General features: G+C 51.8%; 1 protein-coding gene across 10 annotated transcripts in view; it reads right to left on the reverse strand.

Annotated features, from left to right (window-relative positions):
- Positions 1 to 27,403, reverse strand: part of SETX (senataxin) — a 69,584-nt gene extending 42,181 nt beyond the window's left edge. For 2 of the 10 annotated variants that reach the window (XR_016226337.1, XR_016226339.1), the window contains exons 1-10: positions 26,465 to 26,662; positions 25,974 to 26,061; positions 20,753 to 20,936; positions 16,758 to 16,968; positions 16,211 to 16,320; positions 10,352 to 10,571; positions 9,552 to 9,671; positions 6,038 to 6,209; positions 5,843 to 5,930; positions 1,058 to 5,353 (exon numbers count right to left, since the gene is read on the reverse strand). Coding sequence is in view for 7 of the 10 variants with exons in the window: in XM_070058310.2 (XP_069914411.2) it covers positions 1,058 to 5,353; positions 5,843 to 5,930; positions 6,038 to 6,209; positions 9,552 to 9,671; positions 10,352 to 10,571; positions 16,211 to 16,320; positions 16,758 to 16,968; positions 20,753 to 20,929 (5,394 nt within the window). In the remaining 3 variants the exon portion in view is untranslated. Of the gene's footprint in view, positions 1 to 1,057; positions 5,354 to 5,842; positions 5,931 to 6,037; positions 6,210 to 9,551; positions 9,672 to 10,351; positions 10,572 to 16,210; positions 16,321 to 16,757; positions 16,969 to 20,752; positions 20,937 to 25,973; positions 26,062 to 26,464; positions 26,694 to 26,892; positions 27,010 to 27,386 lie in introns of those variants that run through there. The other 8 variants (XM_089321905.1, XM_051835324.3, XM_070058310.2 and 5 more) reach the window with 7 other exon arrangements.
- Positions 27,404 to 27,625: the final 222 nt, after the last annotated feature.

Raw genomic sequence — 27,625 nt, forward strand, 5'->3', positions numbered from 1 at the left:
CTTACTGTCTATACAGATCTGTCTACTCTGGTAACACACATAAATGGAATCATGGAAAATTTGACCTTCTGTAACTGACTTGTTTTACTTAGCATAATGTTTTCAACATTCATCAATGAACATGTACCCAAACGTCACTTCTTTGTACGGCTGAGTTATATTATATGGATAGACCACATTTTGTTTATCCATTAATCCGCTGATCGACAATAGGCTGTGTTCGTATTTTGGCTACTATGAATAATGCTCCAATCCACTGTTCAACTACCAGAAATCATCAGCCATCTGAAAAAAGGAATTAAGGAAGTATAGGGCTGGTGCTGTGGCATAGTGGGTAAAGCCACTGCCTCCAGTGCTGCCATCCCATATGGGCGCCGGTTCTAGTCCCGGCTGCTCCACTTCTGATCCAGCTCTCTGCAGTGGACTGGGAAAGCAGTGGAGGATGGCTCAAGTGCTGGGGCCCCTGCAGGAGACCCAGAAGCTCCTGGCTCCTGGCTTCGAATTGGCACAGCTCTGGCTGTTGTGGCCAACTGGGGAGTGAACCAGCGGATGGAAGACCTCCTTCTCCCTCTCTCTGCCCCTCCTGCTCTCTGTGTATAGCTATGACTTTGAAATAAATAAATAGTTAAGGGGAAAAAAAAGTACAGATATCAAAATGAACAGAAAAAAGGGCCGGTGCCGTGGCTCAGCAAGTTAAAGCCTCGGCCTGCAGCACTGGCATCCCATATAGGCACTGGTTCAAGTCCCAGCTACTCCACTTCCAATCCAGCTGCCTGCTACTATGCCTGGGAGAGCAGTGGAGGATGGCCCAGGAGATCAGGCCCCCGCACCCACGAGGGAGACTTGAAGAAGCTCCTGGCTGCCTTTCAAATAAATCAATCTTTAAAAAAGAAAAAAAAAAAGGTGTGTCACCACCATCTAGAACGGTGTGGCTGCGCAAATGTCTGTTCAATATAAAATCAGAAAGGCTCATTACTCCAACTGCACCTTAACATCCATGTCACTAAGAGCTCCACCTTGAGAAGTCTCGAGAGACAAGCAAGTGAACTGTACTTACTGTTTCAAAAGTATTCAACATCACCAACGGGAAAAACACATTAAAATAGTCTCCGCAGTCTTGAAATCTGACGGGCACGGGTCGTGAGATGGACTGACAGAGGCTTGCCGGGGGCCCACACTGATCGAAGTTCAAGAACATGTCGTATTTCCACGTTAGGACCTCTTTAACAAAGGTGTCAGACAGAGACTGTGCCGACAAGGGGGCGTTTACTGGAGAGGAAGCGGAGAAGAGAGACTTGCTTTCCCCAAACGGAAGTGTGTGCCGCTGCCTGCTGGGATTAGCTGGAGGCTGAGGAAGGACACTGCACAATCCCTTCCCTTCCCCCACCGGGTCTGGCAGTACCAGGGGCACCGGCTGTGGTCCTTTCAAAACAGACTGCGTCCCACTGGACTTGTTTTTCAGAGCTGATGTAAGTGCTGAAGCGTTCTCCAAGGACCTGGAAAAATTAGCAATTCGCGACGTGCTGCTTGAGCTAAAAACCTTAGTAGTGGAAGGTCGCAAAGGCTTGGCTGCAGAAGGAGGCAAGCCAGGCTTACGGAACACAGCTTCATCCGCAACTTCAGCTTCCGAATGGCTCGCGCAGTAGTCACCAGCGCTTTTCATGGCCTCAACACAATCCTGGTCCTTGCACTTCGTGTCACGCAAACATTCCGACTGCGGCCAACTGAGAGCACCGTCTGCTACCTTCCCATGACCTACTTCAATTAGTTCATCGTTGTAAGTCTCCATTTGTGAACACAGATCCATATCTTCAGGGTCGTTCTGTGTTAAAAATAAGCTCTCGTCGTCTGTGTCACTGCCAGACTCAGGCCCTGCCTCAGTCAAAGCTGCCCCCTCGGCAGGACGAGCCGCGGAACCGCCTCCACCCCAAGGGAACGGGTCTTCTGAAGTGGAAGTAATTAAGTCAGTTGGTGTTCTTCCATCTAATGCCACAGAATCACTCTGGTTCAAAAGACCAGCGTCACCAGCCACTCGAGAAATAGAATTTGCTTTCATGGTTTCTGGTTCAGGTGGCACGCACTTTATTAACTGCTTCCCACGACTGTCGGCAAGTACCTCCATCCCACCCTTCTTACAATCTGACCTCCCAGACTCGGGCACAGACGCCGACGCCTGTGCCGTGCGCGGCTCTGCACTGGCAGCAGCCACAGTCTGACAATCACAAAGCCGGTGTGCGTTCTGCCGTGATCTGGGTCTCAGCTGCCTGCGCAACTGAGCATCCTGACTTATCAGCAGCTTCTTGTTATTTCTTACGGAAAGTGTCTGAGGAGAAATTAGTTTACTCCTTTTTCGTGTATCGACGACTCCAACAGTTTTGCCGTGATCACGTAACTGAACTAAATAATCCAAGCTTCGCTGGGATAAATCAAAAGCCTTTCGAGGGGCCTTTTTCAGACCCAGCTTCTCAACTGTTGAAGTCGGCTCAGGACACTGGCGAAACTTCTTTGGTGGCACAATCGCAGGTGTGGTCCTACAACTTAGGTAATTCAGACTTTTATTCTGCCCTCTTCTGGCACTTGAAGGTGTTTTCTTAGACGTTATCGAAGGCAGGACTCTCCTGATGGGCTTTGAGTACGTGCGCAGCTTGGGGGATTTCCTGGGTGACACGGCAGCGGCTCTGTCAGCGCTGGAATCGGGAGCTACGCTTCTCTCGTCTGCACTCCCAGAAGGTTCTCTCTGGTTCTCAGACCGGTCCTCGCTGCTGACAGAAGATGAAGGCCTAGCAGGCTCTTCGGCCCCAGGCTTTTCCAATCGTTTTCTCTTCGGTCTGACTTCACCTTCACAGAGCTCCTCACAAGTACTACTGCTCTGCGGTTCCGCACGTTCTTCAGCCCCCTTGGCCACTTCCTTAGTGTTCGCATCAGGCTCACTCGTCTTCTGGTCAAAGTACCAATCAGGTGTGATGTCAGTCACAGGAGTGGGAGAGGCCTTTCCACGGGGACTGGGAGAGGCCTTTCCACGGGGACTGGGAGAGGCCTTTCCACGGGGACTGGGAGAGGGTACGTTTCCACGGGGACTGGGAGAGGGTACGTTTCCACGTGGACTGGGAGAGGGTACGTTTCCACGGGGACTGGGAGAGGGTACGTTTTCACGTGGACTGGGAGAGGGTACGTTTCCAGGTGGACTGGGCTCTGCCTTACCATCTTGCCAAGCTGAATATACTTCAGATGAGCTTTCAAACTCAAACAACTGCGACTCACTGTCTTCAGCCTCTAAGAGGGACACCATCTCCTCTTCCATTAGCTTTTTTTCCATGTTAGTATTGACGACCGAAGCTCGCTGCCCTGGACGCACTTCCCCAAGGCATTTTTTGTTCTGTTTCTTGTGTTTCTCAAAACCCAGGATTCTTTCCTCTTCATCATCAGAATCTGAAATAACAATAACCTGTCCACAGCTGAGGTCTTCAACATTATCCTGGTTGGCTTTAAAATGCCTTTTATTATCATCTTTTACTTTCCTTTGTAGCTGGAATGAGTTTTTCTGCACTGAATCGGATGGAAACTTGATGACACTAGCTTGAGCCATCAAGGAGAGTCTGTGGAGGTCTCGGTCTACCTGAGAATCTGTTAGAGTGTCCGAGCGGGGACTGAGGCCAGGCGCCTCTCCTCTCGCCACGTCACACGAGAGCAGACCCACGCTCTTGTTCGCAGCCTTGTCTCTAGAGTCGAGCACAGTCACAGAACCTCCAAGTGCACACGTTTCCCTCACTGAGGCACTGTTCATCTCTGCACAAGGCACCAAATCCTCACCATCAACACCACCTTCCTGTCTCTTACAGCTGCTTTTGTGGGAAGAGAAAATATCTACCTCTTCAGTTTTCAACTTTTTCTTTAGTTCTCCATTATGATCCAGAACAGCATTAGCATCTAGAGACAGACTGTGTATGAAGCCGCTCCTTTTCTGAACTCCCACCTCTTTCCTTGGACAGCAGCTCTCAGGGTGAGACACAGCCGGATTTTCCTCTAACCTGCCAGCATCAGGGACACAGGTGGTTTTCCTGTATTGCTTCCTTATGACCCGTGACAACCTGGCACAGATTTCATCTCTCTGTGCCTTGGTTTTTGGTTTTGAGGTTTTACCAAGGTCATCCTTGAGAGAGACCTCCTCGTTTGAAGAAGACACTTTTCCCAGAGAACTACTGCTACAATCAGTCAAAGCACACGCTGACGTCAGTCCTCTGTCACACCCCGTTTCGGAACCACTGCTGGCCGGGCGACTCTGCAGCGAGCGCGAGGCGCTCTCCCTCACAGACGGCTGCTGCCCTGCACCTGCTCCGCTCTCCTCTCGAGCCCTTCCAGCGAGACGGCCTTCACGGCTCTGCTCCGAGCACGCCGCGGCTGACACATTACCTCCTGGCTTGCAGCCCGTCACACAACCCTGCTGCACGTCCTCCTCCTCGGCCTGGACCAGTGCCTTCTCTTGCAGTTGGTGTGCATCAGCCTTCACGGAGTCTCTAGAAAACGTTGGACTGCAGTTTTCCAGACAATGAGTGTCATGTCTAGGTTTCTTCTCTGCTGGGTCACTTTCTTCTTTGTAGGATACAGGAGGGATTTTACAAGCAGGAGTCAGATCCACAAAAGTGCTACACGGAGGTACTTTGGATTTTATGTTCCTGATAATTTGTTTTAAACACGTTTGCAACTCATGGGTTTCTTGACTAGTCAATTGCCAACCTAGAGATAAGTTTCCCCGAAGGAACAAATTAAGCTTGTCCCAGAACCGCTTACAGTGGGCCTGCTGCCCAAGCTGATAGCCTTCTCTGAGGAGACTTCTGATCAGCTGCACACAAGCCAGCTGGACAGAGTTAGACGGCATCGAATGCAACGCCAGCGACGAGACCACGGCCGCTCCCTTGCAGCCACTTCCCGAAGACTTCTCGGAGCTCCGCGCAAACGCAGCGGTAGGGAGCTTGGCGCACTTCACGACGGCTTCCACCCACTGCTGGGAACTCACCCACAGCAAATGCAAGCACTTTTTATTTCTGTGCAGTTCAATCACTGACACCAAAATTAGAAGAAAAAATTCAGTGACTTTGTCACACACAGCATCTGTTTGATTGAGGACATCTTTGACTTCAGAGTAGAGATGATGGATAACCTCCACTATGTAAGCCACACCCAAATCTTTCAGATCCATCAGGGACTGAACAAAAGGTATGAACCACAGAAACGTGCTATTATGAACACGCATGTCTTGACCAATGTCTGACTGAAGTACACTGGCTAACGTTTCCATTTCTTCATACATGTTAGGACAATAATCTGGGCAGATGGCTGATCTCCACCCTGCATCCTAAAATGAAAGAGATACCGACGTTTAGATAAACAAATAGCATTCATTATAGGTTTACCCCCAAGGTGTAAGAAAATATACTTCTCAAGCTTTTCTATTTATTTTTTGATGTTCTTTTTAATATATCTAATTCCCAAGGGAAAAAAAGACATCTGTTGGTCTTGATGTTAAAGTCTGATGAAGGCCAAATTTACTCCACACTCACACCCTGTGGCCTTCTTTCCATCAGCTGGTTTGATTTCTCTCCATGCCACTTATCTCCTCCCTTACCCATACACTTTCCACATTTCTCCAAATGCACTCAAAACTACGTTTCCCAACCGTGCAAGGTGCAGACTCCATCCCCTCGCCCCACGCCCAGCCTCTCTGTAGCAGCTGATTCAGAAAAGGTACGGGGCATAAAACCAGCAGTTCAACTAACTACAGGAGACACTGTGTATACAACACAAAGGCTACAGCATCCGTGAATTTGTTTTAAGTATTTTATACCTTTTTAGTCTTCTCAGGATTATAATTGTATACAATCTGGCTACAAGTCACCATATCATCCAAATACGACTCCGGTTCTAACTTGGTCCTTAAAGTGTTAAAAACAAACAGAAATTACTGAAATGAAGGGAAAGAAAGAAAACTCCTCGTTACGTCAGGTGCGACAGTCCTCCTTCAGTCCTGACAGGAACGAACCTTGCAGAGCTGTTCCGTACGTTCTGGATCTCTCTCCTGTAGCTCTCACTGTTGATGATGGTCTGAAATGCCTCGATAGGATCGATCAGCTGGCCCCAGACCTTGGAGCCAAGGCGGTCCAGAATCACCATGAAACAATGCAGTGCTGGCCAGAAAGGATCCACACTGTCATCTGGAACACAACGGAGCAACTGCTAAGTCACAATCAGAAAACATGCTAATTTTGGAATTTGGTATACTTAATTCTGAAAGAATTAAAAGAAAGCAAAAATAGCAATTTATTTATTTATTTATTTATTTATTTATTTATTTTAATTTGATAGGCGGAGTTAGAGAGAGAGAGGGAGAGAAAGGTCTTCCTTCCGTTGGCTCACCCCCCAAATGGCTGCTACGGCAGGCGCTGCGCCGATCCGAAGCCAGGAGCCTCCTCCCGGTCTCCCATGCGGGTGCAGGGCCCAAGCACTTGGGCCATCCTCCACTGCCCTCCTGGGCCACAGCAGAGAGCTGGACTGGAGGAGGAGCAACCGGGACTAGAACCTGGCGCCCATATGGGATGCCAGCGCCGCAGGCAGAGGATTAACCAAGTGAGCCACGGTGCCGGCCCTCCAATAGCAAGCAATTTGCAGTAAAGGTCTGCCAAATCAGAAGTTTTTAGAAGCTGGAGAATCTTCAACTTTTTTTTTTTTTTTTCAAACAATACTATGGTGGCTTTGTAAGAGAAAACAAAGAAAGAAAGACAGAAAGACAGAAAGACAGAAAGACAGAAAGAAAGAAAGGAAGGAGCTGCTAATAGGTAACACGGTCTAGGTAAACACAGCCTGAGTTCTCACCGTTTGCTATACCGAAACACGCTTCGTTACCAAGCTCTCCAGTGTGTCCCACAACTTCCATCTCCCAACAAACAACAGAAAATAATGGCAAAAAGAAAAGACTGGAGCCCCACTGTGGCATAGGAGGCTCAGCCTCCGCCTGTGGCACCGGCATCTCATATGGGCGCTGGTTTGTGTCTAGGCTGCTCCTCTTCCCATCCAGCTCTCTGCTTACGGCTTGGGAGGGCAGCGGGGGATGGCCCAGGTCCTTGGGCCCCTGCACCCACGTGGGAGACCCTGAAGAAGCTCCTGGCTCCTGGCTTCAGATTGGCCCGGCTCCTGCCATTGTAGCCATTTGGGGAGTGAACTAGCAGATGGAGGACCTTTTTCTCTGCCTCTCAAATAAATTTTAAAAGAGAGAGAGGGAGAGAAGGATCTAAGGAGGCCTCTAGCACAACAGCTAACGTCAGAGACTCCACAGCAAGTGCGTAAGCAAGCAAGGTGCTGCAGCCGAGCACGGCATTGGCACTCGCTCTTCTTCCGAATGCAGGAATCAGGTACTCGCAAGCTCGCGGCTCCACCACGCCCTCCCCTCCCCGCTATCAGAGTGGCAGGACAAGACAGTGCCCGAGACCTTCCACAGCTCCTTACTGTCTTCCAAAAAAATTCAAAAGCTCAGTCAAGAACTCAGAAGACCTCGCTCTATTGTTTCTTCCCAACGTTATCATCCATACTGCCGTCATCACACACTATCCACAGCAGAAGCAGATCTCTGGTTGTTCCCACAAAGGCACCAATGCCTTCACAATTAGCTTCACTGACCAAGATCGGAGCCATCGTGAAGGTGCAGCTTAAATGCCTGCTTCTCCATTAAACATCTCCCAACCATTTACTCGCTTCCAGTTCTCTTCTAGGGCAGATGCTGTATCTCACTTAGAAAGTATGCGGGGGGGGGGGGGGGCTGGCACTGTGGCACGGCAGGTAAAGCCACTGCCTCCAGTGCCGGTATCCCATATGGGCACCAGTTTGTGTCCCGGATGCTCCACTTCCAATCCAACTCCGCTGTGGCCTGGAAAAGCAGAAGATGGCCCACGTCCTTGGGCCCCTGCACCTGTGTGGGAGATCAGGAAGAAGCTCCTGGCTCCTGGCTTTGGATTGGCGCAGCTCCAGCCGTTGTGGCCAATTGGGGAGTGAACCATCGGACAGTAGACCTCTCTGTTTCTCTCTCTCACTGTCTGTAACTCTACCTCTCAAATAAATAAAATCTTTATATATGCGCCAAGGTCTAATAAGGTTAACCTATTTTAAGATTTATTTTACTTGAAAGTCAGAGTTACACAGAGAGAGAAAGAGAAGCAGAGAGAGAGAGAGAGAATCTTCCATACGCTGATTCAGTCCCCAATTGGCTGCAACGGCCAGAGCTGCGCCAATCCAAAGCCAGGAGCCAGGAGCTTCTTCCGAGTCTCCTATGTGGGTGCAGGGGCCTAACGACTTGGGCCATCTTCCAGTGCTTTCCCAGGCCGCAGCAGAGAGCTGGATCAGAAGTGGAGCAGCCAGGTCTCAAACCGGCGCCCACATGGGATGCGGCGCAGCAGGCGGCAGCTTTACCCACTATGCCACAGCGCTGGCCACAATCTATTTCTTCTAGAGCATCCCAGAGTCTGTATCTATAACCAGGCTGCTGGAAGGAGTGAGTGAGGGAAACAGTTACTGGCGTGCTTGGTCTGCAGCCAATCACTATTCCCACATTACAAATCTCGGTGCATGTCCTCCATGAACACCGTGACACAACCATTAGCACAAGAAGAGGGGGATCGAGTAACAGCATGACCGCAGTGTGAGGCCCCGTTTCCTGGACTTCCTAGAGCAACTCAGCCAAGAGAAATTCCTGATGAGGGACATCTCTATCTGCGCTGTCTAAAACACTAAGACACCCGACACATGTGGCTATGGAGCCTTGGAACACAATTAGTGCACTGAAAAAATAAATCTTTGATTAAAATACCGCGTGTGGCTGCTGCAACCCAAGAAACCATGGCAGAAAGCAGCAGCAGGCCACCGGAGCCGCACCACGCCACTGCTGTGTTAACAGTCGGCTCCACGGGCTCCGGCTTTCATTCAGCTGCTCATTCCCGCAACATGAAAATGTCAACTTCCCTAGGCTTCGGTATGCTCCTCTATGAAAGGAAGGTACTGAATTCAACTCTTTTTTTGTTTACGATTTACTTATTTGTTTGAGAGGTAGAGTTACAGAGACAGAGACAGCCTAACAGAGAGAGGAGTCTTCCACCTGCTGGTTCACTCCCCAGATGGCCGCAACGGCCGGAACGAGGCTGATCTGAAGCCAAGAGCCAGAAGCTTATTCTGGGTCTCCCATCTGGGTGCAGGAGCCCAAGGACTTGGGCCATCTTCCACTGTTTTCCCGGGCCACAGCAGGGATCTGGACCAGAAGAGGAGCAGCCGGGATATGAACTGGAGCCCATATGGGATGCTGGCACTGCAGGCAGAGGATTAACCTATTATGCCTCAGCACCGGCCCCTGAATTAAACTTTAATGGTTCTTTGTAAAGTTTGAATGTGTGCCCTAAGTCATTAAAAAAAATTATTTTTCTTCACACAATACACCTCAATTCAAACAGCGCCGTGAGCATTCTAAACGTGCATCCTCACAGCGCTCAAAACACACAGCAAGCAAACTTCATTACCGTCCGATTGTCCCTCCATGGTGTGAAGTATCGATCGCATAAAATCATTTTGTTTATCTGAGCCCAACAGCAGCGAGTCCATGGCCTGCTCCTCGAGAATGGTCAGCAACATGCAAATCCCTGTAAGATCATTCACAACTCCCTCAGCTCATGAAGCAAACTGCAACGCATTCTGATTAAGGGGGCAGGAGAAAACAAGGCGGGACATGGAGCCAAACAGAATCCAGTTCCTCAAACACTGAGCTCTGAGACACTTACAAAGCAAGCTCCCAAGCAAAGGGGGGATTCCAATGTAAAAGGGGAAAGTTGACACTAGCTTGGATTATCACGTAACTTGCATTTCATCAAATCTAAGATGACTTCAGTCTTAAGATGTACTTACAAACAAGAAGTGATGGCTAACAGGACACATGACCTCAAACTGTAATCAGTTTGAAACAAGGGAGACCTATTTTGCGTCAATATAAGAAGAATTTGTAAAGGACACTAATATCTCTACTCATTGAAGAGTGGTTTTAACAATTAAACTTTACTGGCGTCAACTGTCACACTACTATTTTGCTCCTTCTAACATTGTTTCAAACAGAAGATTCCTGTGCCAGTGTTTCGAATGTTTCCCTTCTTCAGAAAGTTTCTAGGATAAGTCATTAGCAGGACATGTAACAGGTCAATTAATGTAACAAGAATTAACAACTATGAAATCTTTTATTTTGAAATTCTCAACAAGTTATTCCCTTTTCAGAACACTCCCAAGAACTACAGGAAGATTCTAACTCTGTCAGAGTAGGAATAACACTCACCCAGCCAATAGTTTTTGTAGTTGGTTGTATCATACATGTGTGAAGGCAGGAGAATCAGTTTACCCTTTTCCAGAACAGAAGAAGTATAAATGTCTGGACTTTCCAAAAGCCCCAATTCAATGACTTTAAAAAGGCAAGTCAGGACCTCCTGTAAGTCGTAGTAATCATCTCTGTCCACTTTCCCCAAGTTTCTTGCAGTCAGGATAGCCCAACGACGAACCTAAACGTGTAAGACAGCATGTTCATTACTACATACAGCGACAGCAGGGGGAAGCGGACAGGAGTCTCTGGACATGTAACAGCCACATCAGCCAGGCAAGAACTGTGGTGCAGTAAGTACAGCTGCCGCCCCTGGTATCGGCACCTCATAAGGGCAACAGGCTCGAGTCCCACATGCTCCACTTCCAAAACAGGTCCCTGATAACCGCCTGGGAAGAGCAGAAAACGCACAAGTGCGTGGGTCACTGCCACCCCATGGGAGACCCGCATGAAGCTCCCGGCTTCAGTCTGGCTCAGCACTGGCCGTGTGACCACCTGGAGAGATATAGCAGATGGAAGCTCGCTCTCTAATAAAGAAATCTTTAAAAAGTAAATAAATAAGACTCATAAGAGACAGTAATCAATGTGATGCACAATCTTTAATCCTGATTTGAACTAGCCCCAATAGATCACATATGAGACAATCACTTCATTCATTTAAACACTGACAGAAGGCTGGTATTAATGTGGAATGGCTATTTTAAAGATAATGGTATCTTTTTAAGTCCTTATTGTTTAGAAACATACTGAAATAGTTTACAGATCAAATGTCTAGAATTTTCTCTAAACTACTCCAAAGGGGATTAGGTGACCATGCATTGCTAACTGATAAAGCTGACTCACAGATTTCTGGGGGTTTACTATACTACTCTCTACTTTGGAATGCTTGCAATTTTCTTTCAAGAATGTCTTTCACTTTTTTAAGATTTAATTATTTGGGGCTGGCACTGTGGCACCTCTTCCAGTCTAGCTCTCTGCTACGGCCTGGGAAAGCAGTAGAAGAGGGCCTAAGTCCTTAGGCCCCTGCACCCACGCCGGAAACCCAGAAGGAACTCCTGGTTCCTGGCTTTGGATTGGCACAGCTCTGGCTACTGCAGCCTTCGGGGGAGTGAACCAGCAGATGGAGACCTCTCTCTCCCTCTCCCTTTGCCTCACTGTAACTCTGCCTTTCAAATAAATAAATACCTTTTTCTCATTTTTTTTTAAGATTTATTCATTTGAAAGTCAGAGTTACACAGAGAGGACAGGCAGAGAGAGAGAAGTCTTCCATCCGCTGGTTCACTCTGCAACGGCCGCGGCTGTGCTGATCCGAAGCCAGGAGCCAGGAGCTTCTTCCAGGTCTCCCACGCGGGTGCAGGGGGCCAAGGACTTGGGCATCTTCTACTGCTTTCCCAGGCCACAGCAGAGAGCTGGATCAGAAGTGGAGCAGCCAGGACTCGAACCGGTGCCCATATGGGATGCTGGCACTGCAGGCAGCGGCTTTACCTGCTACACCACTGTGCTGTCCCCTCGCTTTATTTTTTAAAGATTTTTTACTTGGAAGGCAGAGTTAGATAGCAGGAAAGGGAGGGGGCAGAGGGAGACAGAGGTCTTCCACCCACTGGTTCTCCCCAGGAACGGCTACAACGCCCGGAACTGGGCTGATCCAGATCCAGGAGCTTCCCCCGGGTCTCCCACGCGGGTGCAGGGGCCCAGGCACTGGAGCCGTCCTCTGCTGCTTTCCCAGGCGCATCAGCAGGGAGCTGGACTGGAAGTGAAGGAGCCGAGGCTCAAACAGGTACGGGATGTCAGCACTGCAGTTTACCCTGCCACACCACAGTGCTGGCCCCTTGCTTGCAATTTTCTACAACAATGTTTAAAAAGGCAAAGAAATCATGAGGAGGAATCTCCAAGGAAATCAGTCACTTCTGAACAACAGTCTGGAGGCACAGCACGTCAGGCTGCCATCTGCAACGCTGGCTGCTCTACTTCAGGCCCAGCTTCCCACTGACACACCCGGGAAAGCCGGGGACGACGGCCCAGGTACTTAGACCCCACCGCCCACACGGGAGGCCCAGATGGACCTGCGGGACCCCAGCCCCAGCTGTAGTGGCCATTTGGGGGTGAATCAGAGGTTGGAAGACTGATCTCTCTCTCTCTGCCTCTCCCTGTCTCTGTCACTGTGCCTTTCAAAGAAATAAGTGAATCTTTAAAAAATAAGTAAACAAATGACGGTATGATAGGATAAAGAAATTATTTGAAATTTCTTGGATACTATTAATTAATCAGTCTTCAAAAAACCAAATAAAATACAACTGAAAAGTACCAGAATGCAGCCTTCCTAAGTACTGTTTTGTGAGCATTACATATGCATGTGAGTATTCAATGAAAAATTTTTTAAGTTATTGTCAAAAAGTTTGAAGGGCCGGCACTGTGACACAGCGGGTTAACACCCTAGCCTGAAGCACCAGCATCCCATATGGGCACCGGTTCAAGACCCGGCTGCTCCACTTCTGATCCAGCTCTCTGCTGTGGCCTGGGGAAGCAGTAGAAGATGGCCCAAGTCCTTGGGTCCCTGCACCCACGTGGGAGACCCGGGGGAAGCTCCTGCTCCTGGGTTCAGATTGGCCCAGCTCTGGCCGTTGGGACCATCTGGGGAGTGAACCAGCAGGTGGAAGACCTCTCTCTTTGCCTCTGCTTCTGCATCTCTGTTACTCTGCCTTCCAAATACATAAAATCTTAAAAACACCTAAAAAGAAGCATCCAGCAGATAAACTGGACAACACCTTGACTAGATAATCAAAACATCACTGGTGGGAGCAAAGCACTGTGCCTCTACGCATGTCACCTTGAGAACACAATGTCTCGCAGTAACACGCCTGGGCATACACAGGTGATGCCCTCATGCAGAAGTGACAGCCAACCCACAGGAGCAGCACTGTCTCTAAAAGACACAAAGACTGTTTTCTTCAGAAATCCAGTGATTGTAAAAGACAGAGAAATGTCCCAGGCTAAACAGGACTAAAGCAACATGACAACCAAATGTTGAACATGGTCCTAGCCTGAAGACTGGAGGGCACTGGCTCTCCTAACAAAACCGCAAGATGGATAGCATGGCACCAATGTTCCCTGGTTATCAGAGAGAGTATCTTTATTCTTGAGAAATACACACTGAAGCATTTAGGGGTAAAGGTTCAAGGTGGAACTTCATGTAGCTTTCAAATAGCTAAGAAAAAAATCACATTTAATTGAGAGCAAGTGATACAAAATGGAACAGTGTTAGCAACTGCGACCAGGAGGGAGACCATTGTTCCCTACTGCAGTTCTTCCTGTGAGTTTCCACAAAGTTTGAACGTGGAAGTATTCCGAGTCATTTTGTAGGTAGAAGGAAGCTGAAGCCGCGATGCCTACACACACCCTGCAGGTGCTATACACCAGTGTCTGGGGAACTGAGAAACATGCAAGTCTTCTGACTCCATTTCCTCAACTATCAAATATCCATACCACCTGCCACAAAATCACTCCAAGGTTTAAATTAGGTAACGTATGGACCACTCAAAATCGTATCTGAAATACAGTAAGCCTGAATAAACACTATTAAAAACCTTGACACACACAGCAGCGTCGCACGTGACTTAGGAAAACAACATGAACAGGCTGACAGTAACTGAGCTGTCTAGACTGCCGGCGGTGGTGAGGCATCGAGGTGGTACGAAGGGCCATCCGTCACCTCTGGACTGCCAGTGGGGAACATGTTTCTACGCCAACAGCTCTTTTCCACTAGCACGTGGGAGACACTGTCCCTCTGAGGTTCATTTTTGGGGTTTAGCCAAGTTCACTGCATCTGGTCTTACTGTTGCTAGTCTCTTCTCTGGCTCCTTTAAGACCTTTCTCACAACCTGAGGACTCCCACGAGGGTGGCAGGGACCCAGTGACTTGAGCCCCCCAGGTGCACAGCAGCAGGAACCTGGCCCCAGGAGCAGGGCCAGGAGCTGAAGGCAGACACTCCAGCATGGGAGCAGGTGCCCCGAGCAGGGCCTCCACTGCTCCGCAAACGCCCATCCTCGACACTCGTGCTTCATACGCAATCACTTCCTGCAAAACCTTCCCAACTCTGTCTTTCATATTCTTAATTTCCATCATTCCATTTCAGTGTAGGGTTTTCTCTCTCTCTCGACATTCTGGTATGGAATCCGTAGAAGACGCAGGCTCCGCTTTTTTTTAAGTTCCAGGAAATTCATCTGCATGTTGCCCCACTGTTTCTCCATCTTGGTTTTAGTTTTCTTTCTGGGACTCCTCTGTGAACATTACTACTTCTACTCCTCACACTGCTTAGCTTTTCTTCACGTGTTTTCTGTCTGTCTTTCTAAATCAATAATTTCTCGGCTCTACTCATTGTTATTTACTCTGTCTCCTAAAGTCTCTTTTTTAAAAACATTTACTTACTTGAAAGGCAGAGTTACAGAGGGGCAGAGGCACACAGAAAGAGAGAGAGGTCCTCCACCTGCTGGTTCACTCCCCAGATGGTCCCAACGGCCAGAGCTGGGCCAATCTGAACCCAGGAGCAGGAGCTTCCCCCGGGTCTCCCACGTGGGTGCAGGGACCCAAGGACTTGGGCCATCTTCTACTGCTTTCCCAGGCCACAGCAGAGAGCTGGATCGGAAGTGGAGCAGCCGGGACTTAAACAGGTGTCCATATGGGATGCCGGCTTTCACCTGCTGCGCCACGGCACCGGCCCCCACAGTGTCCTTCTAACTCCTGTTATTCTGCACAAGCTCAAAGTCCAGCCACCAGCAGGCGCCCAGCTGCCGCTCACTGCCGACTCGGCTTCCACTCCATCCCCGGTCCCCAGGAAGAGCTACCTTTTAAGGGTGTGACTACACGTTCTCTCTCTTCAGCTCTATTCTATCAGGGTTCTAAGTGCGACACAGAGGAAACTGAAATTGACCACTGCCTTGATGGAATTCCCACGGCCAGGTTCTTGGTCACTTCAAAAAAATGGCATTTTCTTACCTCAGAGATGCATTTTTTTTAAAAAATCTCTCTTTTTAAAATTTGTGTTTTAACTGAGGCAGAGACAGCGAGACAGAGGGAGCTCCATGTGCTGGTTCACCTTCCAAACGCACACAACGGCCAAGGCTGGAAGTCAGGAGCGTGACCCACGTCCTCCAGGCAGGTAGCAGGTCTTCAGTTACTGGCGACCCCACCACTGCCGCCCAGGGCCTGTGCTAGCAGGACGATGAAGTGAGGAGTGGGGTGCCCCGGGGGAGCCCCTCGCCTTCCTGGAGGGGGGCAGAGCAGCTGCTCAGGGCTACTGGCTCCGCACAGCAAGCACAGCTCCGGGCCCCACGGTGCAGGGAACCTGCAGCAGAGCCGTCCGCACTGCCCGGGGAAGTCCTCACTCCAGGGCCCCTTCCTGCTTCTCCGTCCTTCCGCACTCCTAGCACCTAGGGGTGCCCCAGCCCTCTCCCCCGAATCCAGGATGAAAATGTTTTCAAATATTTTATCTGCTACTCCCTAGTGAGGCAGGCAGGTAAGAAAAATCAAGAGAGAAGAGTCCTCCTTTGCCAGTTTAGCTCAAGATATTAAAAAAAATAACATTATTCCTCATGTGTCTTTCAAGCTCAAGCATCGTGTGTGAGAAAGTGTTCCCCTAGCCTTCTTCTGCAATCCCACACCACCTCCTACTTATCTAAAGTAAGAGCAGAAACACGTCAGCAAATATTAAAAAAAAAAAAAAAAAAAACACACACACACACACCAAAAACCTCTAGTGAAGATGTCCATCAAAGTTACAGGTACGAAAACAACACGTGTCCTTGCACGGCCGCTCACACTCACCATTTCGTTGGGATGGACCAAAAACAGGTAGATCCCTGGATGTTTGTCAAAAACCTGAAAGGAGCAATTGGCTTGTTCCATCCGACAAAGTGCTTCAACACACAATTCATCTAAACAGAAAAAATCAGGCCGTAAATCAAATACATAAATCTAACGCTCATCAAAGATTCTTTAATCGGGCTCCACTGGTTGTTCTGCAAGTAAGTGAAAAGTGGGGGCCCCACAACAAAGAACAACCTGATCCAATACGTGCACAGCGCCAGGCTGAGAACCCTGCTGCTGACAAACCCAACAACGGAAATTAACTGCACAGATACGTGTTAAAGCCAACAGAGCAAAACACTGACAAATGCAGAATCTATGTGGCGGGTACACAGCGTTCACACTATAATGTACTCTCCTGTGTCTGAAAATCTTCATAAAAAGTAGCAGAGAAATATTAACTACTGTAGCTACATATTTAAGCAAACAAACGTTCAATATAGAGAAACCTAAACTCTCAGTGTCTACATAAGACTGAAAGCGACGCGAGCCCGGCGGTACTCACTGACGTGCGCGTGCAGAAGCAGGTAAGGGTACTTCAGTATCTCAAGGAGAGGCACGCGGAGCTTGTTTTCAAAATCCTGCCCAGTGAAGTCGGACAGCTGAGCTTCTCCACTGTCGTCTACTATATATAACTCATCATCTTCTCCAATTTCTGCCTTCATAGATTTTTCAAAATGGTTTATGAGACGTGAAGTTTCTAGTTCCCACAAAACCTGCAGAGAGAGAAGCGGGCACTGTGCTTCCACGTGCGGGAGGTGGTGGGTGCAGGGAGAGCTCCTCCCGCGCGCAGAGCGGCGCCACCACGCACAGGCACACCTCAGGTGTGCTGTGGATCTGGCTCCAGACCACGACAAGGGCACCAGGACACAGTCAGGGGCAGGTGGTATGTGGTGTGGCAGGTGAAGCTGACCCACGACTGCCCACCTCTCATCAGAGTGCACGGGATCGAGCCCCACCTGCCCTTTTAACCCAGCTCCCCACTACCATGCACCCTGGGTAGTGCAAATGACTCAAGTCCTTGGGCCCCTGCCCTCACGTGGGAGACCCAGACTGAGTCTCTGGCCCCCGGCTCCAGCCCGGCCCAGCCCCGGCTGCTGGGGGCGTCTGGAGAGTGAACCAGCCGACGGAGCCCATCCAGCTCACCTGCCTTTCCAATACACACAAACAAGCCACGTGGTCACATCAACTTCGTGGTTTCCTGGTGCACCTAGGCTGTGTACTCTATATTGTCGTCTTTTAAGTGTGTAAAAGCATATCTTTTAAAAAATGTGCTAATACATACCTTAATTTAAAGCTATTTTATTGACAAAATGCTAACAATCATGTGCGCCTGCCAATCCTTGGTGCTGCTGAGGGGTCTCAACCCCGCGGTGGTGGGGGCCGAGTCATCACGGTGACAACTGAGCCGAAGGTGGCAGGTGGCAGTCCCGCGCAACAGTCGCACTCGCGCACTGTCTTCCTTCACGAAAAATCCCTCCAGCGTGAGATACCTCTTCATGCTGTTCTATCCATACAACTTCTTCAAAATGGGAGTCCGTGCTCCCAAATCCTGCTGTTTCATCAACCAGGTCGGCATGACGGCTGAAGCCTGTGCTGTCACTTCAGCACCGCTCACAGCATCTGCACCAGGAGATTCCCTCTCAGGAAGTCGCTTTGTTCTCCTAACAAGTAACTCCACCTCATGTCTGCAGTCTCATCACAGACTGAAGCAACCAGTTGCATCTTCAGGCTCTATTTTTTTTTTTTTTTAAGATTTATTTATTTCAAAGGAAGAGATACACTTTGTGTATCTCAGAGGCAGAGAAAGGTCTTCCATCTGCTGGTTCACTCCCCACATGGCCGCAACGGCCGGAGCTGCGCCGATCCAAAGCCAGGAGCCGGGAGCTTCTTCCAGGTCTCCCATGTGGGTGCAGGGCCCAAGGACTTGGGCCGTCCTCCGCTGCTTTCCCAGGCCACAGCAGAGAGCTAGATCAGAAGTGGAGCAGCCGGGTCTCAAACCGGTGCCCATATGGTATGCTGGCGCTTCAGGCCAGGGCTTTAACCCACTGTACCATAGCGCCAGCCCCCACAATTGTTTTTAATGCCATCTAGAATGCTGAATCGTTTCCACAAACTTTTCAACTTACTCTGTTCATAGCAATCAGAGGAATCGCCATTTATGGCCGGTTTAGCCTTCCAAGATAAGTACTTCAAAAAGTCCATGAAATCCCGGGGCAGGCACTTGGCTAACAGTGAAGATGCTGCGTCCCTTCCTGGCGCTGCTTTAAGCGCTGGCTCTGCTTCCGGCTCATGTGCACTCTCAGAGCCAGCAGGAGGCAGCTCCCTGGTTATCAAAGCCCTCGACGGCACCTTCTTCCGACACAAGGTTACTTCATCTCTACTGAAAACCTGTTCAGCCACCGTCATGCCAGTGACCTCAGCCAGATCTTCTAGATGTACTGCAGCTCCTAAAGCAGCACTCGCTGCTCCAGTTCGTACTTCATGCTACGGGGTGTCCTCTTCCCTCAAACCTCACAAACATCCGCTAGCTTCAAACTCTCTCCTGCAGCTTTCTCACCCTCAGCCTTTATAAGAATTAAAGCGCTGGGGCTTGGACTGTGGCGCTGCGCTTAGAGCTGCCGACTGAAGCACCGGCATCCCATACGGGCACCAGTTCTAGTCCCGGCTGCTCCTCTTCCAATCCAGCTCTCTGCTGTGGCCTGGGAAAGCAGTGGAGGATGGCCCAAGTGCTTGCGTCCCTGCACCCGCATGGGAGACCTGGAAGAAGCTCCTGGATCCTGGCTTCAGATTGGCGCAGCTCCAGCCACTGCGGCCACCTGGGGGAGTGAGCCAGAGGATGGAAGACCTCTCTCTGTCTCTACCTCTCTCTGTAACTCTGTCTTAAAAAAAAAAGAAAGAAAGAAAAAACAAAAAGAGTGAGAAGCTGGAGGTTCTTTGTTAAAGGCAAAGGTTAGGCTTTCCGTGGCTGCTCTTCCACGTTCTAACCCTGGAAACCTAACTCAGGGCATCAGTTTTGTTTTTTAAAGATTTATTTATTTGAAAAGCAGAGATATTGGGGCTGGCGCCATGGCGCAATAGGTTAATCATCCGCCTGAGGTGCCAGCATCTCATATGGCTGCCTGTTCTAGTCCCGGTTGCTCCTCTTCCAGTCCAGCTCTCTGCTGTGGCCTGGGATAGCAGAAGATGGCCCGAGTGCTTGGGCCCCTGCATCTGCATGGGAGACTTGGAAGAAGCTCCTGACTCCTGGCTTTGGATCGGCGCAGCTCCGGCCATTGCAGCCATTTGGGGAGTGAACCAATGGAAGGAAAACCTTTCTCTCTGCCTCTCTGTCTATAACTCTACCTGTCAAATAAATAAATAAAATCTCGATAAAAGAAAAGCAGAGATAGACAGAGAGATCTTTCATCTACTGGCTAACTCCCCAGATGGCTACTAGACTAAGGCCGAAGCCAGAAGCTTCAGTCGGGTCTCCCACATGGGTCTAGGGGCCCAAGTACTTGAGCCATCTTTGGCTGCTTTCCCAGGCCATAGCAGAGAGCTGGACTGGAAGTGGAGCAGCCGGGACTTGAACCATCAACACCCATGTGGGATACCAGAATCACAGGAAGCAACTTAACCTGCTACACCACAGCACCAGCTTTAGCACAAAGACACTGTATAGCTTCATAATTCAAAAACTTTGTAGAATTCAAGTTTCTCAATAGATTCACAACAAATTACCCTACCATGTGTATACTGTACACATCTCTACGGTCTGTGTTCTGTTTTTCATCAGATAAATGTAACAGACCAAATACTCAAAGTCACACATTTAAAACTGTACCTGGGGCTGGCACTGTGGCATATCAAGTAAAGCTGCCACCTGCAGTGCCGGCATCCATGTGGGCGCCGGTTCAAGACCCAGCTGCTCCACTTCCAATCCAGCTCTCTGCTGTGGCCTGGGAAAGCAGTAGAAGATGCCCCAAGTCCTTGGGCCCCTGCACCCACGTGGGAGACAGGGAAGAAAATCCTGGCTCCTGGTTTTGGATCGGTGCAGCTCCAGCCACTGCAGCCATCTGGGGAGTGAACCAGCAGATGGAAGACCTGTCTCTCCTTCTCTAACTTGTTCAAATAATAAATAAATCTTTAAAAAAAGAAACTGGGCTTGCTGTTTAAAAAAAAACAACGAGCTGTCTCTCTCACTGCGGTCTCATGACTGCAAAGCATGCCTGTTCGCAGAGGCTTATACCATTTGCCCACAGAAAAGAAAGCAGCTATTGACTTACCTTCAAGAGACCCAAACCATTCACATACATGAACACAACACTGACAGAAACAAAACCCAAATGACTCCGTTTTGCAAAATTATTTTACACCAAAAATGCTGCATCTTACAATCCTTGAGTGTGATTCCGCTCCATCAGTGAGCAATACTTGCTCAGCATGTTCTACGCACCGGGAGTTAGAACTGACTCTCCTGTCCCCCTCTGACAAGTAACGCCACCCAATGTCAGTTACCTCGTGCAAGAAGGGCAACTCATCTCTCGCTCTGTGGTATTCAGCCACACACTCCAGGCAGTAGCACAGGTCCTCATCGGCTGTCTGGAAGTCGCTGGACAGGGTCTTGGATGCATAGCGCTTCAGGAAGTCGACGGTGGAAACGCCACCGGGCGTACACCAGCAGCACGTGCTCATTCTGCACCTGAACACCGAAGACAGCGCGCGAGTCAGGGAAAGCCACACTTCAGCCTGCGCTGCGGGAGGAGCGGCTCGCTCTGCACTGTGACCCCATCATCAGCGTACAAAGGGCCTCCCCAGCCAGCACGCTCTGCTGGCCACTTTATCCGTCAAACTCAAAAACAAAATCTTGAAAATCTTACATCTGACACACAAAAAATATTGAGAAATGAAGTCATTTCACTAGTAACAAATATCATAAGGCAACATACAGTTGTGCTACAAAGAAAACAAAACCGTGCAGAACTGATAAAAACTCAGAGACAGAGACTTATCAGCATTTTCAGAGTACGGATCCTGAAGTGCTCCAGCAACGTGCTGGAGTCAAAGCAACAGACGGGGCCAGCACTGTGGCACGGCAGGAAGAGTCGCCGCCTGCAGCGCCAGCATCCTATATGGGCACCAGTTCGGGACCCAGCTATTCCATTTCCGATCCAGCTCTCTGCTATGACCTGGGAAAGTAGCAGAAGATGGCCCAAGTCCTTGGGCCCCTGCACCTGTGTGGGAGACCCAGAAGAAACTCCTGGCTCCTGGCTTCAGATCAGCACAGGTCCGGCCACTGTGGCCATCTGGGGACTGAACCAGCAGATGGAGGACTTTCTCTCTCTCTCTCTCTCTGCTTCTCCTCTCTGTGTAACTCTGACTTTCAAATAAATAAATCTTAAAAAAAAAAAAAAAAAAGCTAATAGACGGTTCACTGTTAGTAAACAGTTACTGTCGTTAAAAAAAACAAAACCCTCCCTGGATAACTCACTAAATAAATAGGCTAGGGCAGGGAAAATGCTGGAAGGTCTTACAATGCCACAGCGTCAACCTGAAAGAGCTCCCTGTGGCTGAGGCTGAAACCATCCGCAGGAACGGCTTGAGTAACGCAGGGCACCAGGCGGCAGCAAGGGCCAGGCCCTGCCACTCTCACCAGAGACCCAGACTGAGCTCCTGGCTCCGGCCGGCCCAGCCCCAGCCACTGCAGGCACCTGGGAAGTGAACTAGCGGATGGAGAGACACCTTTTTTCTTTTTTCTTTTTAAAGAGAGGAGAGGCAGAGAGAGAGAGGTCTTCCATCCGCTGGTTCACTCCCCAACTGGCCGCAACAGCCAGAGCTGTGCTGATCCGAAGCCAGGAGCCAGCAGCTTCTTCCAGGTCTCCCACGTGGGTACAGGGGCCCAAGCACTTGGGCCATCTTCCACTGCTTTCCCAGGCCACAGCAGAGAGCTGGATCGGAAGTGGAGCAGCCAGGACTTGAACTGGCGCCCATGTGGGATGCCCGCGCTTCAGGCCAGGGCGTTAACCCACTGTGCCACAGCGCCAGCCCCGAGACACCTCTTTAGCTCTGTCTCTCTGCCTTTCAAATCAATTAAACAAAAACTTTCTTAAAGAATAAACATATAGTCCTTATTCCTGGCGATGTACTTCATTAATCCTAGCTCCCTCGAACACGGGCCGGTCTTAGTAAATCACCTCCAAGGAACAGAGTTAGGTAGGAGAAAAACTGCCAACTGTCCAGTGCAGGCAGAACTTTCTCAAGGAGTCCCATTAACCTGACCGGGTAAGTCCCGCCGCTGCCCCGATCGCTGTGCTGAGGAGGGAGCGTCAGTCCTGAGACACTTCCTCGAAGCCCACAGCCCCAGTCTGCTCATGAGGAACCAGGCAAGTCCAGTGTTTACAGTGTGCCAGTGCACCCACGGCATGAGAAGCGCTTAGTGGGACAGCACAGGGCCTCGTCCCTGAGGAAAGCACACGCACAGTGCTCACGTGTGGTGCACAGGGTGGCACGTGTGCAGGTCACACGCAAGTTCCTGGGAGGGGAATTAGGAAAAAGCCTCCTTTCAAAGCGGAAGGGACGAGCAAAGGTTAAGAGCTAAGTCGGGGCTGGTGCTGTGGCAGAGTGGGTAAAGCTGCCGCTCGCTCGCTGCCTCTCCTTCTCTGTGTAACTCTGACATTCAACTACAAATAAATCTTTAAAAACAAAAAGAATTCTAAGTCACTGGATATCTGCATAAAACCTTGCTAGTGACAGACTTTTAAATAAGTATCACTCTAAAATTCAGGGTGCATAATCTTTGCTAATGAGATATCATTAACATTTTGAAATAAATTAATCTTTACTGCTGAGGCTTCTGCGGCATAATAATTCCTAAAATAAAATGATGTTTAACCTAATTTCTTTTTATGCCCATGATTGATTACATACTCAAGGGTGCTTCAAAAACTTCACAGATTCTTTCTTTCAATTAAACAAGCCAGGAGTGGGCCTCTGGGACCCACACTCCGGGTCTGTGCCCCAGCTCCTGCTAACGCACACCCTGATGGCAGCAGGTGGCGGTGCTAAGAGCTGGACTCCTGCCACCCACACAGGAGGCCCACACTGAGTTCCTGGCCCATGGCTTCAGCTGGCGTCTGGGGAGTGAACCAGCAGATGAGTCTCGACCTCTTCCCTTTACATAAAGCAAGCAAGCTTATGGAGAAAGGGATTAAAAGATACTGCAAGGGCCAGCTATAGCTCAGTGGGTAAAACTGCGGCCTGCAGTGCGGCGTCCCACACGGGCACCGGTCTGAGTCCCAGCTGCTCCACTTCCCATCCCGCTCCCTAGTAATGCGCCTGGGAAAGCAGCAGCAGCAGATCCAACCTCTGGACGCCTGCACCCGCGTGGGGGACCCGGAGGAAGCTCCCGGCTCCGGGCTTCAAACCGGCCCAGCTCGGCCATCACAGACATTTGGGGAGTGAACCAGCGGATGGAAGATCGCCTTCTATCTCTCCATCTCTCTAACTCTGCCTTTCAAATAAATAAATAAATCTTTAAGAAAATAAAGATAATGCAAGGTGGGTGTTTGGCCCAGGGGTTAAGACCCCCGCATAGTATTACCTTGGTTCCTAGTTCCAGCTTCCTATTAATATAGACCTTGGGAGGCGGCAGTGACGGTTGAAGTTCATGTTCAACTGCAGACGCCTGCCCTTTCTGGACACTAATTCAGCTGCATTTTACTGAGGTCTACCTTTTACAAAGGTGCTACAGATTAGGGAATACCTAAGAAATGTTTTTTCAGAACATCAAATTATTGTATTCAAAAAATTTCTTGTATGTGAAAGGCCAAACATATAATACTACAAAGTCGGGGCCAGCGTGTGGCACAGCGGGTTAAACCACCGCCTGCACTGCGGGCACCGCATGCGGGCACCAGCCAGTAACAGCTGTTCACTTCCGATCCAGCTCTCTGCTGTGGCCTGGGAAAGCAGCAGAGGATGGCCAAGTCCTTGCGCTCCTGCACCTGCATTGGAGACCCGGAGGAAGCTCCTGGCTCCAGATCAGCCCAGCTCCAGCTGTTGTGCCCATTTAGGGAGTGAACTTGTGAATGGAAGACCTCTCTCTGCCACTCTGCCTTTTAAATAAATAAATCAATCTTAAAACAACAACACCGGATGGGGCCAGCAGTGTGGCGTAGCAGGTAAAGCCGCCAACAGCCGTGCCAGCATTCCATGTAGGCACCAGCCTGAGTCCCGGCTGCTCCACTTCTGATGGAAACTTTGTCTCTCCCTCTCTCTCTAACTCTGCCTTTCAAATAAGTAAAATAAATCTTTAAAAAATGCTAGATGCGGGCCAGCACCGTGGCTCACTTGGTTAATCCTCCACCTGCGGCGCCGGCACCCCATGTCAGCGCTGGGTTCTAGTCCTGGTTGCCCCTCTTCCAGTCCAGCTCTCTGCTGTGGCCTGGGAAGGCAGTGGAGGATGGCCCAAGTGCTTGGGCCCTGCACCCCATGGGAGACCAGGAAGAAGCTCCTGGCTCCTGGCTCCGGATCGGTGCAGTGCCGGCCATGGCAGCCATTGGGGGAGTGAACCAACGGAAGGAAGACCTTTCTCTCTCTCTCTCCCTCTCTCTGTCTATAACTCTGTCAAATAAGTTAAAAAAAAAAAAAAATGCTGGCTGCTCCACCAGAGGCAGTCAGGGGTTCGCCAGGGCCGTGATTTCTCAGTGTTAACTAGTCAGACTTCAGCGACAAGCCTCTTCTATTCTTCCCAACTACCTGTCTTCGAGAACAAATCCCCCACATCTCCCACTCTCAGCGCCTCTGCTCTCCGGCTCTACCCTTACGCAAGCCCCACTCGCGTCTTCATGGAAGTTCCCCCTGAAGCGCTCTCCCCCCAGATCCTCCACAGCACAGGACGACGCTGGCCACGCTCTCCGCGGCTCCGGCGGCAGACCCTTCTCCCCCTCTTCCTCGTGTGCACCCCCGAGTTTCAGAGGCCCTCCCGACACTGCTAGCTTCCTCGTGCAGTCTCTCTCTCTGGGTCGTGGGGAATCCCACAGGAATCTGAGAAGACTTACGGATCACCACTAACCCAATAAAAACAAAGCCCAAACTGAAGCAGCTCCTGCTAAGCTGGGAGACGGAGGAGCCCGAGGCCAGGGCACCCGCAGCCTGCGGACGAGCCGCGATCGGCGCGCTCATCCCCTTCTCCCAGACACCTGCAGCTCCAACCGTAACGCCGCACACGTGCCTGGCCCTCAGCCCCGTGCGTTATGCACACATGCACAGAGCGGCAGTCAGCAAGCTCACAGTGAGAAGGCCGTGTGACTGTGCGTCCCCCCCGTGCTCCTGCGTGACAGCAGGCGCCCGCGACACGGAGGCCCCAACCCACACCGGGGCGCTCCCAGCACAGCGCCAAAGCTCTTCAGACTGAGAATGCACTTCAAACTCTGAACGCCACTCCCGGGCAGGCAGGTGAGAGTACCAACAACCGGCTGTACCCCGGAGCAAGCGCTCCCCGCGAACCCTCCGGCCCTCACTCGCTCGCTGCCGGCAGGGAGCGGCCCCGGGTCCCGGCAGCAGCGCCCCGGATCACAGCCCCAGTGCCTCGGACTCCCCTCAAGGCCGAAGGACACCTGCGCCGCGGGGCTGCGGACGACGGCACGTGTGCTCCAGGCTCTGGCCGTCCTCTCCCCGCCAGGGCCCGGCCGTCTCCCCCACACCGGGGCCTCTCGACAAGCGACTGGAAAAGCATTACCTGGCGAAACGGCCGCGGAGAAGAGTCCCTCAGGGCCACTACTGGCGGGGGCGCGCCGAGCTCCGCGCACAGACGCGCATTTCTGAAACTGACAGACGGACAGCGCTGAGCGCCGCGCCCCCCCCCACGCCGGGCTCCCCCCTCCGGGCGGCCGGGCCAGGCCCCGCGCCCCGCGCCCCGCGCCCCGCAGAGGACGCGGGCCGGCGGGGCCGCCCGGGAAGCCGCCCCTCGCCGCAGCGGCCGCGGGGGCAGCCGGCGGGCGACGGCGTCCGGGGACCGGCGCTTCCCGCGGCGACGGCCCCCGCCCTCCCGCGCGGACCTGGGCAGGGGCCGCACCCTGAAGACCCGCACGAGGCCGCAGGCGGAGGCCGCGAAGGGGCCGAGGGTCCGGGCAGGAGGCACGAAGGGGCCGGCCCGGCCGCCGCGACCCTCCCCGGGCGAGGGAAGGGGCCCAGCCCGCGCCGCCCCATCCCCCACGCGCCCGGACTCACGCGCCGCGGCGGTTACTCCCAGCAGTCCCGCGCGCCCGCGCAGCGCAAGCACTCACGCAGTCCGGCCTGCAGCCTCGAGCCCGCCGCTCGGCCCACCCCGCTCGGCCCGGCGCCGCCCGCTAGCCCACCTCCATGCCCCGGCCCCAACAGCCGGCCGCAGGCGGAAATACGCGCGCCCCGACCGCGGCCTCCGCTCCCCAGGCCACGCCCCCCGCAGCCGCCGGCGCGCGCAGGCCCCGCCCCGGCCGCGGCGGTCTCGTTTGAGCGCGTCGAGGGGCGGGGCGTGGGAGGGGAGGCCGCGAGGGCGCCGCCAGGAGGCGCACACGCCGGGCGAGACGTCACTTCCGGGAGGCCGGGGCCGGCCAATCAGGAGCGCGCGTGCGGATGAACGGGGAACGACCCCGGGCCCGGGCGACTCGCGGGCTCACTTGGCCTGGGCGCCGTCCGTGCGGCCGTTTCCGCCGCGTCCTCTTCCGTGTCGACGCCTTAAGGTGTTTCAGGACGGCGGAGCAATTCGTGTTCTCTTTAAATTTCCTTCAAGAGACCTGAAACAGAATAAAGGCCTTATTGAGGGGGAGAATGAAACGCTTTGTATCAGAACAGGGCCATTTTTAGGAATTGTGAAGGACCCCAGGGGGCCCCCCGGTACGGCCCTCGCGATGGGGATCCCGGCTGCTCCCTCGGGCTCCAGCCTCCCCGCCGCGCAGGCCCGGCCCTTGGGCCGCGGGAGACCCAGGTGGGGCTAACGGCCATCTGGGGAGCGGCCCAGGGGGCGGCGGCTTCTGTCCCCGCCCCCGCCCCATCGCTGTCGCTTTCCCCTTCGAAGCAACCAGCAGAGAAGCGCCGGCGCCACGGAGCACAGCGAAGGCCGCGGCCCTGAGGCCGAGGACGACGCGGGCGGCTCGGCCACGGACGCTCTTACCCCCGAGAGCCCCGCGCCCGGAATGAGCAGGAGCCGGGGAAGGCTGGGGGGATGACCCCGGCCCAGAAGGTTCTGCGAGGGGGCGTGGCTTGGCAGCGCCCCAGCCCCGGGGGTCGCGAGCGTGGAAGTTGGGGCTCGCGACGGCGACCGTTATTCCCCGCCCCCACTGTCCCGTCCTATTCAAATGCAGTCGTGCAACTGTCTTAGGCCTTGGGGTGTGTGCGCGCGCGGGTCCTGTC

Source organism: Oryctolagus cuniculus, chromosome 1, assembly GCF_051225735.1.
Source record: "Oryctolagus cuniculus isolate XC-2025 breed Fujian yellow rabbit chromosome 1, ASM5122573v1, whole genome shotgun sequence".
Lineage (NCBI taxonomy): Eukaryota > Metazoa > Chordata > Mammalia > Lagomorpha > Leporidae > Oryctolagus > Oryctolagus cuniculus.